This window comes from Barbus barbus (assembly GCF_936440315.1).
Source record: "Barbus barbus genome assembly, chromosome: 41".
In the NCBI taxonomy this organism is placed as follows: domain Eukaryota; kingdom Metazoa; phylum Chordata; class Actinopteri; order Cypriniformes; family Cyprinidae; genus Barbus; species Barbus barbus.
This window is the reverse complement of record NC_136719.1, coordinates 21,916,965-21,929,625: the sequence shown is the minus strand read 5'-3', so window position 1 is coordinate 21,929,625 and position 12,661 is coordinate 21,916,965. Positions and strand designations below refer to the sequence as shown.

The window sequence follows — 12,661 nt, the reverse complement described above, 5'->3', positions numbered from 1 at the left end:
GTATATAAATCATGTATCACTGTATCTGAGATGTTCCACAAATGCAATCAATAATATTTGACTTTTGGAAGGACACACATCGTCTCAAAAAGGAGGTTAGCCCCAGTCAAAGCGGTGTTTCCTGTGAAAAATATAATGTAAATAATAAAAATATATATATAATACAGTACCTGTGGTGTCATAAGGTGGAGAAACCTCAACTAAATCACAACCCACAAGATTAAGACCTCGACAACCTCAAATGATTTCCAGACCCTGAAAACAAATGTCAAAATACATTATTCTTTAAACAAAAGAGTGTCAACTGAAATCAGCCATGTCTCTATCTTTAAGTATGCTTTTAAGCAACCCCTAAGGTTAATATTAAACTTTCACGCGCAAAGTCTAAGGGCTGCTCTTGGCTGTATCGTTGATCTGTAATGTATAGTACAGTATGCCAGATTAATAGTGTGTCCACTTTCCAAATCATGTGTTCTATATATCGGTTGTATAGTGTGCACTATTTTTGAAATAAAGTGAATTAGAAGTCCTTCATTAGTAGCTTTAAGGGTGATGGGAGTTTATTCTCAACTCCAGAGCAGGTTTAAGCATCTTTGAGCGACAGTTAAAGCATACCTGAATGGGTGTGAGGCCAGAAATCTCAGGTGTTCCTGTGCCTGGAGCGAATGCAGGGTCCAGACGGTCTATGTCAAAGCTGAGATAGACCGGCCCCGTTCCCATCTGTGAGTGAACCTCCTCCATGAGTGGGACAAGAGAGTACCACAGCTTCCACTACACGGAAACCCTGAAAAGACCAAAATGTAAAAAAAAAAAAAAGTTAAAAATTCAGTGTATAAATATACAAAGTTTTTACTTACAAGCATATATGCCAAATACAAATATTATAAAATACATATCAAATTTTTGTTAATTTTTGAATTACAATTTGGATTATATTTCTTAATTATGTATTACATTTTTATTAAGTATATAATTTGGCTATAGTATAACAGGCAGAGAAACAGACAAACAAACGGATGGACGGACGGACAGAAAGATATCCAGACAGACAGACAGAGCGATAGATAGCTAGAGCAAACAGCTTAGAACTAAGACAAACAAAGTACAAACAAGACAGACTTTTGAGGTATAATGTCTTATTCATACAAAGCGAAGACTTCAACATTATTGCCGTAGGCCAGTTAATACTGAAGATCTCCGGTTTCATTTTAAAGTTGAAAGATAATTGAGTCGAAAGATGTCTGCTGCTGCGTTTGAATACAACGAAAGGCGGCAGATCAGCGGAGTGATACGAAAGACATGAAAGAAGTGCCGGACTCAAATATGGTATCATTATAGAGAGGTGGAACTATGACGTCACTTTGTAGGCCAATGAACGTTGTACGACACATTACATTCTAATATATATAAATGATCTATTTAGAGCATGATTATTGATAAAAACATTGTGATACCTGTGCTCGGCTCCACTCATAATTATCTGGAGAATAACCCGAGCCTCTGAGCCCGATCTGGACGACCCTCTTGCAGTCCAGGAGCCCCTCATCCAGCGTCTGAAAGGGGTCCCGTGACCAATTTTCTCACCCAGAATCATGTCACTAGTGTCCGCGTGGGCATCCACATGTATTAGGCCCATGTCTGAACAGCAGAAATAGCAGTATTTCAGACTAAATGTGAGTTAGTATTGCAAATTAGGCGGGAGACCTCTTGTGTTTGCACCAACCTCTCAGCAACGGCTTGTAGAATTGGGTATGCAGTTGTATGATCACCTCCTGGGAATCCAAGACAAGTAGAGAAGTAACTTATTAAAAGTAGACTCAAACCTGATCCAAGTATTTCTGCATATTGAAAATGTTTTCTCACCCAGTGTAAGTGGGATGCAGTCAGTGGCCACAATTTCATGATAAGCCTCTCATATTTTTTTGCAGGTGTCCTTCAGGTCAAAGAGGTTGACATTAATGTCACCAACATCCGCCACCCTTAGTGATTCGTATGGGGCCGCTCTTGTCCAGCCATTGTACAACCTGATTGTGCCCTTATGTGCCTCGGACCAAATCTGTATCGAGTACAAGGGACTCAACAAGGCATTTTTGCTTATGAACATTACAACCTTAAAACCTAATATTAAAAAAATGAGTTACTTGTATTACTTCTAATTACTACTTTGTTGAATCTTTAATATTTGTATTACATATTTGAAAATATTAAATGTTATTAATATATTTACAAATATATCACATACTGTATATATACACTCACACACATTATATATATACATATTATATAGTGCGTTGTATTATAAGCATGTCTAAATACAAATATTATGTATATTGTGTTAATATTACACGCACGCACACACACTCACACACACAGACATACACACGCATGTATATATTGAAGAAAAATATGTTATGTTTATAAATGTAAAATATTTGTATATAATATTAATTATATGAATATAAATATATACTGTATGTATGTGTATTTATATATACATAATAAATATACACGTATATTATTTAAATAAAAACTTTTATCTTGGATGCAATTAATCACACACACAAATATACAAAATGTTTTATTAAAATTTATACAAATATTATTGAATTGCAATTATTACATTTTATTATTTTTAACAATATTTTTATACATTTTTGAAAATATATTAAATGTTATCAATTATATTTAAAATCATAATATATAAAACAGTTTTATTATGTCAATAAAATGTATATTTAAATAAAATGTAGATAAAATGTCTAAGTAATACTTTATTGAATTTGTAATATTTGTATTACATTTTTGAAAATATATAAAATGGCGTGAAACCAACTTCTGCAGAAATTAGCGAAAAATGCAATGCAACACCCAGCCTGTGCAAACAACCGAGTTTAGAGGTGCGATTTAACGGGGAGGTTTCGCAAAAAGTTTTGTCTGTCGCTATTAGTTCAGGCGATTCAAAATGAACTTTCGCCTTGGACCCGGTGTGTTGTTTTTCACAATCATATACTCCCACACAACTTCTATTAGGAATGGATATTTAGTATGCATACTACATTATGCATTATATTTCAATAACCGATATTGATTATTTTTATGTCCAACAAAACTATATGCAAAAATGATTTAAAAATTAAAAAAAAGATTACAAGAACTAAATGTGCATTATTAATATTTATCATTATTATTATTAAATACACAATATTTTTATTCATGCAGATTTGTTGACAAAATCTGTCAAAAACAGGTAAAAAAATATATATATATTGCTTAAAATTACTATTTTAGGACAATCATATTTTTCTGCAATATGAACAATAAATTACATTTCTCTCTCTCTCTCTATATATATATATATATATATATATATATATATATATATATATACACATATTGTCGTATGCATTTCTGCTAAGAGGACTGGTGCACTTTACCCATTCCTCTTGGGCAATACAATTTATTCCAAAGGTATGAAAATATCACTGTGATAATATACTGCAGTGTAAATATTAACGTGTATTCTATCGTCAAACTGTTTTAGTGCTATGTGCAAATGAACACATTATTTCAATACTATTCAAATTCTTTATTGTTTTTTCCATTTATCTCCTTTCCAGGCTAAGTACCATGAAGTCAACGTGTATTCAAAATTCACCCCGTTTACTTTTAATGCACATGCACAATGACTGGTCTTATTATACAATTCATCTAAACAAGTTATTCCAAAAGATTGTAATAGCGAACCCATCCAAATATAATCACTTGCTCAAACTCTGCAGTGACATCACAAATCCCAATCGCTTTTTCAACTCTTCCAACCAACTCTGCTCCAGTAACACACATTTCATGATGCAATCAGTTACCAAAAGTTCAAACCAAATTTGTACTGAAAATCCTGTCAGAAAAAACATCAATTTTGTAATTTATTCTGCATTAATTTGCCTACTTTTTTAAGCAATATTCAGTATACTGTGGATATTAATTCATTACATTATGCATGAATTTGTACCTGGTTTAAGCTGTTATTCTAAAGAGTCATCAACAGCATAAAGAATTCTTAATGTATATATAGTGAAAAGTGCAAATGCATAAACTGCCATAATTTCAAAATATGTCAGTGATGGACATTAAAATTAAAGTGCTTCCCCAGTCTACAAAACATGATTGGTACTGCGCTGTGCTCGTTTCTCTAGTAAACACTCACTCAAACACTAAGGTTCAGTGTAGTGCGCTAGCAGGGACTTCCACTGCTCTTGTCCGTACACGAGGAAGCTGAGTGCAGCGCGGAGGTCCTCCAGGTCTATGTTGGCGAGGAAGGATCTCTGGAGTTCAGCTTCCACGGAGCTCCCACCTGACCCTCGACCCTTCAGCAGCACCACAGCAGACTGACACAGGAGCCAGTCCGTTAGCTCATCCATTCTGGCCCGATCCAAGCTGGCCAACACACGCTTGCCCCAAAGGCTGATGTGAAGCATGTTAGCGGCCACACGTGCACTGGGGCGCTGCAAACCATCAGGGATGTTTTTTAATAAATCAGTCAATGAACTGCTTTATCTTCTCAGTTTTTATATTCAAGTGTTGTTGAGTTTCTCTATGGGTAAACCAGAGCCTGCATCATTTTTATGATCAATACAGATTATTTTTAATAATCTTATTGTGTCCAATAACTGATATGCAAAAATTATTTTTAATTAGGGTTTTATTTTTGCTTAAAAAAACATGATAGTAATATTACAACAAAACATGCATTATTACTACTATAATTATTATAGTAATAATAATTATTATTTTATTTTTATTAAAATAATGATCTGAATGAAGATGAAATCTGTCAAAATGTATTGCTTAAAAAAAATTATATTTAGGGCCATTAAGTGTTCCTGAAATGTGACTACTTAAAATATAATTTTACGAGTTATATTTTTTATGACCCAAATATAAGTGAAAACATCACAAATCACAAAAACATTTTTTAACTCAATTATATACTGTCTACATGTATATATATATATATATATAAATAAATAAATAAATATTTTAACCCAATTTTATATAAATCATTTATATAAACAAACAAATATACACAAAAATTGGGGATAAAAAAACAAACAAACAAATGACCTACACATATTTTTGTAAGATTTACTCATGCTTTGTAAAAACAATAAATTAATTAAATGAAAAATAACTTATATATATATATATATATATATAAAATTGCCTTTGCCAGTATATAAAGTAGTGTTTCTTGGTGAATATTATACCTTGCGAGTGTTTCTGCGTAGCAGTAGCTTCACTACTAGCTGTACATCATCAGGTACAGAAGCAGGAAGTGGAGGAAGCTGTTGTTCCTGATAAGTGCAACTCTCCAGTCCCTCTGAGCTGTAGAAGGGGTTCGGCTGACCAAAAAGCTCATAGGCGATGGCCCCTACAGCCCAGGCATCTGCTTTACTGTAATCTATCATCACCCCTGGACCTGGAACTGCTGTGGCCACCTAGAGGACAAAGAAATCATAAATACGTTTCATATGATAAATAAAAAAAATGTTCAGTTATAATCAAACAAATGCCTTGCAAGAAACTTCTTGGAAATATAACATTTAAATTAAAATGCCAGTAAAAATGTTTACAGGTCAAGTAGAAATCTAAATTACTGGCCTGAAAAGGCAAGCAGAAAAAATCCTTATTGTTGAGCCCTGACACTTCAAGTGTTATTCCAGACGTTTCTTACCTCAGGTGCCATCAGACAGGCGTTTCCCCCTCTGTTAACCCACCGGCTGTTGAAGGGCAGTTTGAGGCCCAAATCCTCTGCCAGACAACAGCCGAAGTCAGTGATCACCAGTCTGGGACACCTGGCTTTGAAATAAAAACACATTACAGCAATGTTACAATTAATGTGATTAAAGCATTTACCTAATGCTGGCAAAATGCTGCAAGTCTACACTGGCATAAAATGCTGTCTGCCCTGTCTAATGACTCTTACTGCTGTCAAATTCCAGGAGCACATTGTCTGATTTGAGGTCTCTGTGAGCGATGCCCTGCATGCACAGGTGATCCACCCCTTCCAGCAGCTGCAACAGCATGAGAGACGCTTGCATTGGGTTCGGCACACACCCCCCAAGGTACTGCCGCAGGCTCCATGGGTAACTACAGCACAGACCATCAATCATGATTTTACAGATTCAAAAATAACCACAAGCAGCATCCAGCAGAAAATGAGTCTAAAGGCCTGTTTTTTGTTTGTTTGTTTTTTTGTGGCATGCAAAAAAATGTATTTAACATATGTGACCCTGGACCACAAAACCAGTCTTAAGTCGCTGGGGTATATTTGTAGCAATAGCCAAAAGTACATTGTATAGGTCAATATAATTGATTTTTCTTTTATGTCAAAATCATTAGGATATTAAGTAAAGATCATGTTCCATGAAGATATTTAGTACATTTCTTATCATAAATATATCAAAACCTAATTTTTGATGAGTAATATGCATTGCTCAGAACTTCATTAGGACAACTTTAAAGGTGATTTTCTCAGTATTTTTATTTTTTGCACCCTCAGATTAGAGATATTCAAATAGTTGTATCTCGGCCAAATATTGTCCTATCAAACCATCAAACCTAACAAACCATACATCAATGGAAAGCTTATTTATTCAGCTTTCAGATGATGTAGAAATCTCAATTTCGAAAAATTTACACTTAAGACTGGTTTTGTGGTCCAGGGTCACATACAGTGGGTACGGAAAGTATTCAGACCCCCTTCAATTTTTCACTCTTTGTTATATTGCAGCCATTTGCTAAAATCATTTAAGTTAATGTACACACAGCACCCCATATTGACAGAAAAACACAGAATTGTTGACATTTTTGCAGATTTATTAAAAAAGAAAAACTGAAATATCACATGGTCCTAAGTATTCAGACCCTTTGCTCGGTATTTAGTAGAAGCACCCTTTTGATCTAATACAGCCATGAGTCTTTTTGGGAAAGATGCAACAAGTTTTTCACACCTGGATTTGGGGATCCTCTGCCATTCCTCCTTGCAGATCCTCTCCAGTTCTGTCAGGTTGGATGGTAAACGTTGGTGGACAGCCATTTTTAGGTCTCCAGAGATGCTCAATTGGGTTTAAGTCAGGGCTCTGGCTGGGTCATTCAAGAACAGTCACGGAGTTGTTGTGAAGCCACTCCGTTATTTTAGCTGTGTGCTTAGGGTCATTGTCTTGTTGGAAGGTAAACCTTCGGCCCAGTCTGAGGTCCTGAGCACTCTGGAGAAGGTTTTCGTCCAGGATATCCCTGTACTTGGCCGCATTCATCTTTCCCTCGATTGCAACCAGTCGTCCTGTCCCTGCAGCTGAAAAACACCCCCACAGCATGATGCTGCCACCACCATGCTTCACTGTTGGGACTGTATTGGACAGGTGATGAGCAGTGCCTGGTTTTCTCCACACATACCGCATAGAATTAAGGCCAAAAAGTTCTATCTTGGTCTCATCAGACCATAGAATCTTATTTGTCACCATCTTTGAGTCCTTCAGGTGTTTTTTAGCAAACTCCATGTGTCTTGCACTGAGGAGAGGCTTCCGTCGGGCCACTCTGCCATAAAGCCCCGACTGGTGGAGGGCTGCAGTGATGGTTGACTTTCTACAACTTTCTCCCATCTCCCGACTGCATCTCTGGAGCTCAGCCACAGTGATCTTTGGGTTCTTCTTTACCTCTCTCACCAAGGCTCTTCTCCCCCGATAGCTCAGTTTGGCCGGACGGCCAGCTCTAGGAAGGGTTCTGGTCGTCCCAAACGTCTTCCATTTAAGGATTATGTTGGCCACTGTGCTCTTAGGAACACAGTGCAGCAGAAAGTGCAGCAGAAAGTTTTTTGTAACCTTGGCCAGATCTGTGCCTTGCCACAATTCTGTCTCTGAGCTCTTCAGGCAGTTCCTTTGACCTCATGATTCTCATTTGCTCTGACATGCACTGTGAGCTGTAAGGTCTTATATAGACAGGTGTGTGGCTTTCCTAATCAAGTCCAGTCAGTATAATCAAACACAACTGGACTCAAATGAAGGTGTAGAACCATCTCAAGGATGATCCGAAGAAATGGACAGCACCTGAGTTAAATATATGAGTGTCACAGCAAAGGGTCTGAATACTTAGGACCATGTGATATTTCAGTTTTTCTTTTTTAATAAATCTGCAAAAATTTCAACAATTCTGTGTTTTTCTGTCAATATGGGGTGCTGTGTGTACATTAATGAGGAAAAAAAATGAACTTAAATGATTTTAGCAAATGGCTGCAATATAACAAAGAGTGAAAAATTTAAGGGGGTCTGAATACTTTCCATACCCACTCTATTACAAATTAAACAGTAACTAACTAATACATAAATATGAATATATAACAGAATATTATAAAATATGTTACTATATGCATTACAATAATATAACATTATTCATTATTACTTATTTTATTTTCATAATAAATTAACATTGTACTAAATGATACTAATAATTATTATTTTTATAATCATAATTGTATAAATTTGTATTTCATTTATTAGTTTTTATAACAAATACATCAAATACACTTACAATAAATAAATTGAACAAATTATTATCATGAATTATTATTTTTATGATTAATTATTTTTTATATGTTTATAACAAATACATTTTATAATAAATATAAGAATTATCAATAATTATAATTTTATTTATTTTTTATAATTATTTCTTTTTATTTATTCATTTAATTGTTTATTAATTTAATATTACTTTTATAACAATACATATAGAAAAATCATAAATAAAAATAAACAAAATATAATAACAGCATTTATTATTATTATTTTATAATAAATTAATCATGAGAATAACAATAATAAGTGTATATATATATATATATATATATATATATATACACACAGTGGTGTGAAAAAGTGTTGGCCCCCTTCCTGATTTTTTTTTTTTTTTTTTTTTTTGCATGTTTGTCACACTTCTACAGATCATCAAACAAATTTAAATATTAATCAAAGATAACACAAGTAAACACAACATGCAGTTTTTGAATGAAGTTTTTTATTATGAAGGGAAAACAAAATCCAAACCCACATGGCCCTGTGTGAAAAAGCGCTTGCCCCCTAAACCTAATAACTGGTTGGGTCACCCTTAGCAGCAACAACTGCAATCAAGCGTTTGTGATAACTTGCAATGAGTCTGTTACAGCGCTGTGGAGGAATTTTGGCCCACTCATCTTGGCAGAATTGTTGTAATTCAGCCACATTGGAGGGTTTTCGAGCATGAACCGCCTTTTTAAGGTCATGCCACAGCATCTCAATAGGATTCAGATCAGGACTATGACTAGGCCACTCCAAAGTCTTCATTTTGTTTTTCTTCAGCCATTCAGAGGTGGATTTGCTGGTGTGTTTTGGATCATTGTCCTGCTGCAGAACCCAAGTTCGCTTCAGCTTGAGGTCACGAACAGATGGCCGGACATTGTCCTTCAGGATTTTTTGGTAGACAGCTGAATTCATGGTTCCATTTATCACAGCAGGTCTTTCAGGTCCTGAAGCAGCAAAACAGCCCCAGACCATCACACTACCACCACCATATTTTACTGTTGGTATGATGTTCTTTTTCTGAAATGCTGTGTTAGTTTTACGCCAGATGTAATGGGACACACACCTTCCAAAAAGTTAAACTTTTATCTCGTCAGTCCACAGAGTATTTTCCCATAAGTCTTGGGGATCATTAAGATGTTTTCTGGCAAAACTGAGACGAGCCTTTATGTTCTTTTTGCTCAGCAGCGGTTTTCGCAAACACTTTTTCACACAGGGCCATGTGGGTTTGGATTTTGTTTTCCCTTCATAAAAAAAAAAACCTTCATTTAAAAACTGCATGTTGTGTTTACTTGTGTTATCTTTGATTAATATTTAAATTTGTTTGATTATCTGAAACATTAAAGTGTGACAAACATGCAAAAAACCAAAAACTCAGGAAGGGAGCCAACACTTTTTCACACCACTGTGTGCGTTTGTGTGTGTGTGTGTATGTATATATATATATATATATATATATATATATATATATATATATATATATATATATATATATATACACACATTTTATATATAATTGTTATTATTTGTTATGATAATGTATTTGTTAAGTAAAGTAATAAAATAAATTATATGTAATAATATTTTGTTTAATTTTTATTATGTTTAACTAAATGAATTAAATATATATATATATATATTTTTTTTTTTTTTTTTTTAACAGGGTGCTTTCATGATTCCTCACTTCTTCATGACCAGGAACAGTGTGCGATTGTTGCCCAAACCCAGTGGATTGAGTCGGGCAGGCAGGGCATCGGGGTACTCCTCCTGAGCTCCAGGCAGCAGCGGGACCTCAGCAGTGAAGGCCCGGTACACTGTGATCACGTTGGGATGAGCGGTCAGTCTTTTAGGCACCGTTCCAAAGTGGCTGTAAAAATAACAAAGCCATTAGCAATGATTCAGTCTATTTTAAGGCCATGCTGTACTGCCAAAATTTACATATGAACTCACCCATCCAAAGTGATCTCTCCTTGCTCTTTCGTTAAGGCCTGTGGACATGCAGGAACCAACTCCATAGACATAGAGCGAAGGATGGCATCACTTGATGAACCAGCCTGTTGAGCAGTATCAAATGTTCATTAGAAAAAGCTGTTGAGGGATTTTGGAATACTGTATCTTATATGCATTCTACCCAAGATTCAAAAGAATTCCTTTACTCCAAAATAGAATGCTAAAAAACTCTAAATTCTCACCCCAATGTTCAACATCATTTTCATAGCTAAAGGATAGCTGGGTATAGCTGAGAATTGAAGTGGTCCTGCTTTCTTATTGTCATCATCTGTTTCTTTCTGGTTGAGTTCCACCAGTGAACACTTCCCACTCTCCACAGGGGGCGCGAACGGAGCCGCTGCCTCATACACCACTGCATTGCAACCTTTCCCGATCTGTTTCCCAATCACATAGTCCTTCAACTTGTACCCCGATGTAAAAGACTCCAAAGGGGTCTGGAACTTCTTCTTTCTGAATACGGCCTACATCCAAAAAACATTGTGAGAAACATGTAAATAAGCCTTTAAATACACATGTAATTGCAGCTGTAATTGCAATCTTTCTTGAATTTATTTAAAAGAAAATTAATAGAGAAGTTGTATTCCAATGTAATAACTTGCATTGCTGACAAATGCATTATGGATACAATTGCTATACTGTAATTTGCATATATTTATAATACTCTCTGCATATTATTTGCTTGTGCAAAATTGACTAACGTTAGGTCTAATAAACTTTAGAAGGAAGTAGTAACCTGATGCAGTAGATAATGACATGTAAAAACTAAATTATTACTATGTTACTGGTCAGTATTTTGTAAATAGACTAGGTTAACTAATAACCTGTTGTTTTTTTAAATTATGTTTCAATTAAATTTATGAATTACTGCGAATGTAATATCGCAATGTTACATGTAAAAAGTGTTTTATGCAACAAGGAGTAAAGAATGCAACATTGTAATATTATATAAATATAACAAGTGTAATATTATAGGCTATGTTAAACTATAATAATATATAATATACACATTACTGGTCAAAGTTCAGAATAAAAATTCTTTTTTTTTTTAAATACAGTAAAAAAAACTTTTACAATAAGTGTTTTCTATTTAATACAATTTAAAACGTAATTTATTCTTGTGATGGCAAAGCCATTTACATTTAAATTATTTTACATTTATGCAGTTTGCAGACGTTTATTACCAAAGCGAATATTTTATTTATGCATTCTCTGTTAACCAACATGACCATGCCACTGTTTGAGCTACAGAAATGCTAATATATTATTATGGTATATCACTATTATTAAATATACAAATGTCATCAATGTTGTGTTCTTATGTGATGGTGTTTTTCACCTGTATCTCCTGACAGAGAGCAGCGCTTGTCTTGTCCTCCTCCAGCTGCTGTTCAATCAGCCCCAAACCCACCCCAAAAGCCAGAAAAACAGCTCTGTTTCTGGGAGCACCACCTCCAACCACTCTCCTGAACGCCCCGGACTGGAGCTGGGCGGCCAGCCCGCTGAGAGACAGGCGGAAGAAGCGGTACCGAGCGGGCAGGAAGGTCTGCGGCTGGACGGTGCGGGTCGAGCGGGACACACGCAGCCGTTCACCGCGGAGCTTCGCTGCCACACGGCCGGCTGGTTTGAAGAGCCCCAGCTGGAGAAGCGACCTTCCCAGCTCCAAGCCCCGACTGAGAGCATGTTTCACTGACATTTTGAGCCGAGTAAAGAACTAAATTTCACGATAACACAAAACAATCAGCCCTGTTCACCGACTCTCAAGTACAGTGTTTATGTAACGCTCATTGGTCCGCGAGATGTGGCTTTTTGTGCTTTCAAAATAAAAGTAAACTGAAACATATTTCACAATAAAAGTAAATATGGCACATATTTTAAGATAAAAGTATCAATAAAAGTTCGAAGGGGTGAGTCAGTTATTAACCACACAACAGTTAAAAATATGGTCATTGTTTATTAGTTTATATTTATATATTTTTTAATTGGGAAATAATACAGCTATCGATTCAAAACATTTTAAATCTATACAGCACATCTGGTTTGTA

General features: G+C 35.3%; 1 protein-coding gene and 1 pseudogene across 2 annotated transcripts; both read right to left on the bottom strand.

Moving 5' to 3' along the window:
* Positions 1 to 47: 47 nt before the first annotated feature.
* On the bottom strand, positions 48 to 2,104 carry LOC306860933 (agmatinase, mitochondrial-like; annotated as a pseudogene). Its single transcript has 6 exons — positions 1,864 to 2,104; positions 1,716 to 1,772; positions 1,455 to 1,638; positions 616 to 784; positions 171 to 255; positions 48 to 121 (listed from the first exon to the last, which is right to left on the bottom strand). The product of its transcript is annotated as an agmatinase, mitochondrial-like (transcript).
* A 1,464-nt stretch (positions 2,105 to 3,568) lies between these two features.
* Positions 3,569 to 12,429, bottom strand: LOC306860273 (serine/threonine-protein kinase PINK1, mitochondrial-like). Its single transcript, XM_079401888.1, has 8 exons — positions 11,956 to 12,429; positions 10,802 to 11,080; positions 10,560 to 10,663; positions 10,294 to 10,476; positions 5,984 to 6,147; positions 5,732 to 5,856; positions 5,265 to 5,495; positions 3,569 to 4,502 (listed from the first exon to the last, which is right to left on the bottom strand). The coding sequence occupies exons 1-8, from the start codon at positions 12,310 to 12,312 to the stop codon at positions 4,212 to 4,214; spliced, it is 1,734 nt and encodes a 577-aa protein (XP_079258014.1). The 5' UTR covers positions 12,313 to 12,429; the 3' UTR covers positions 3,569 to 4,211.
* Between the last annotated feature and the right edge of the window lie 232 nt (positions 12,430 to 12,661).

Bases quoted from the DNA above. Each gene is read 5' to 3' on its own strand.
- LOC306860273 (XM_079401888.1), bottom strand. From the start codon at position 12,312: ATGTCAGTGAAACATGCTCTCAGTCGGGGCTTGGAGCTGGGAAGGTCG. The intron at 11,081-11,955 runs GTGAAAAACACC...TTTTGGATGTAG, and splicing joins CTCTCTGTCAGGAGATACAG to GCCGTATTCAGAAAGAAGAA. The intron at 10,477-10,559 runs GTGAGTTCATAT...TTATTTTTACAG, and splicing joins GGAGAGATCACTTTGGATGG to CCACTTTGGAACGGTGCCTA.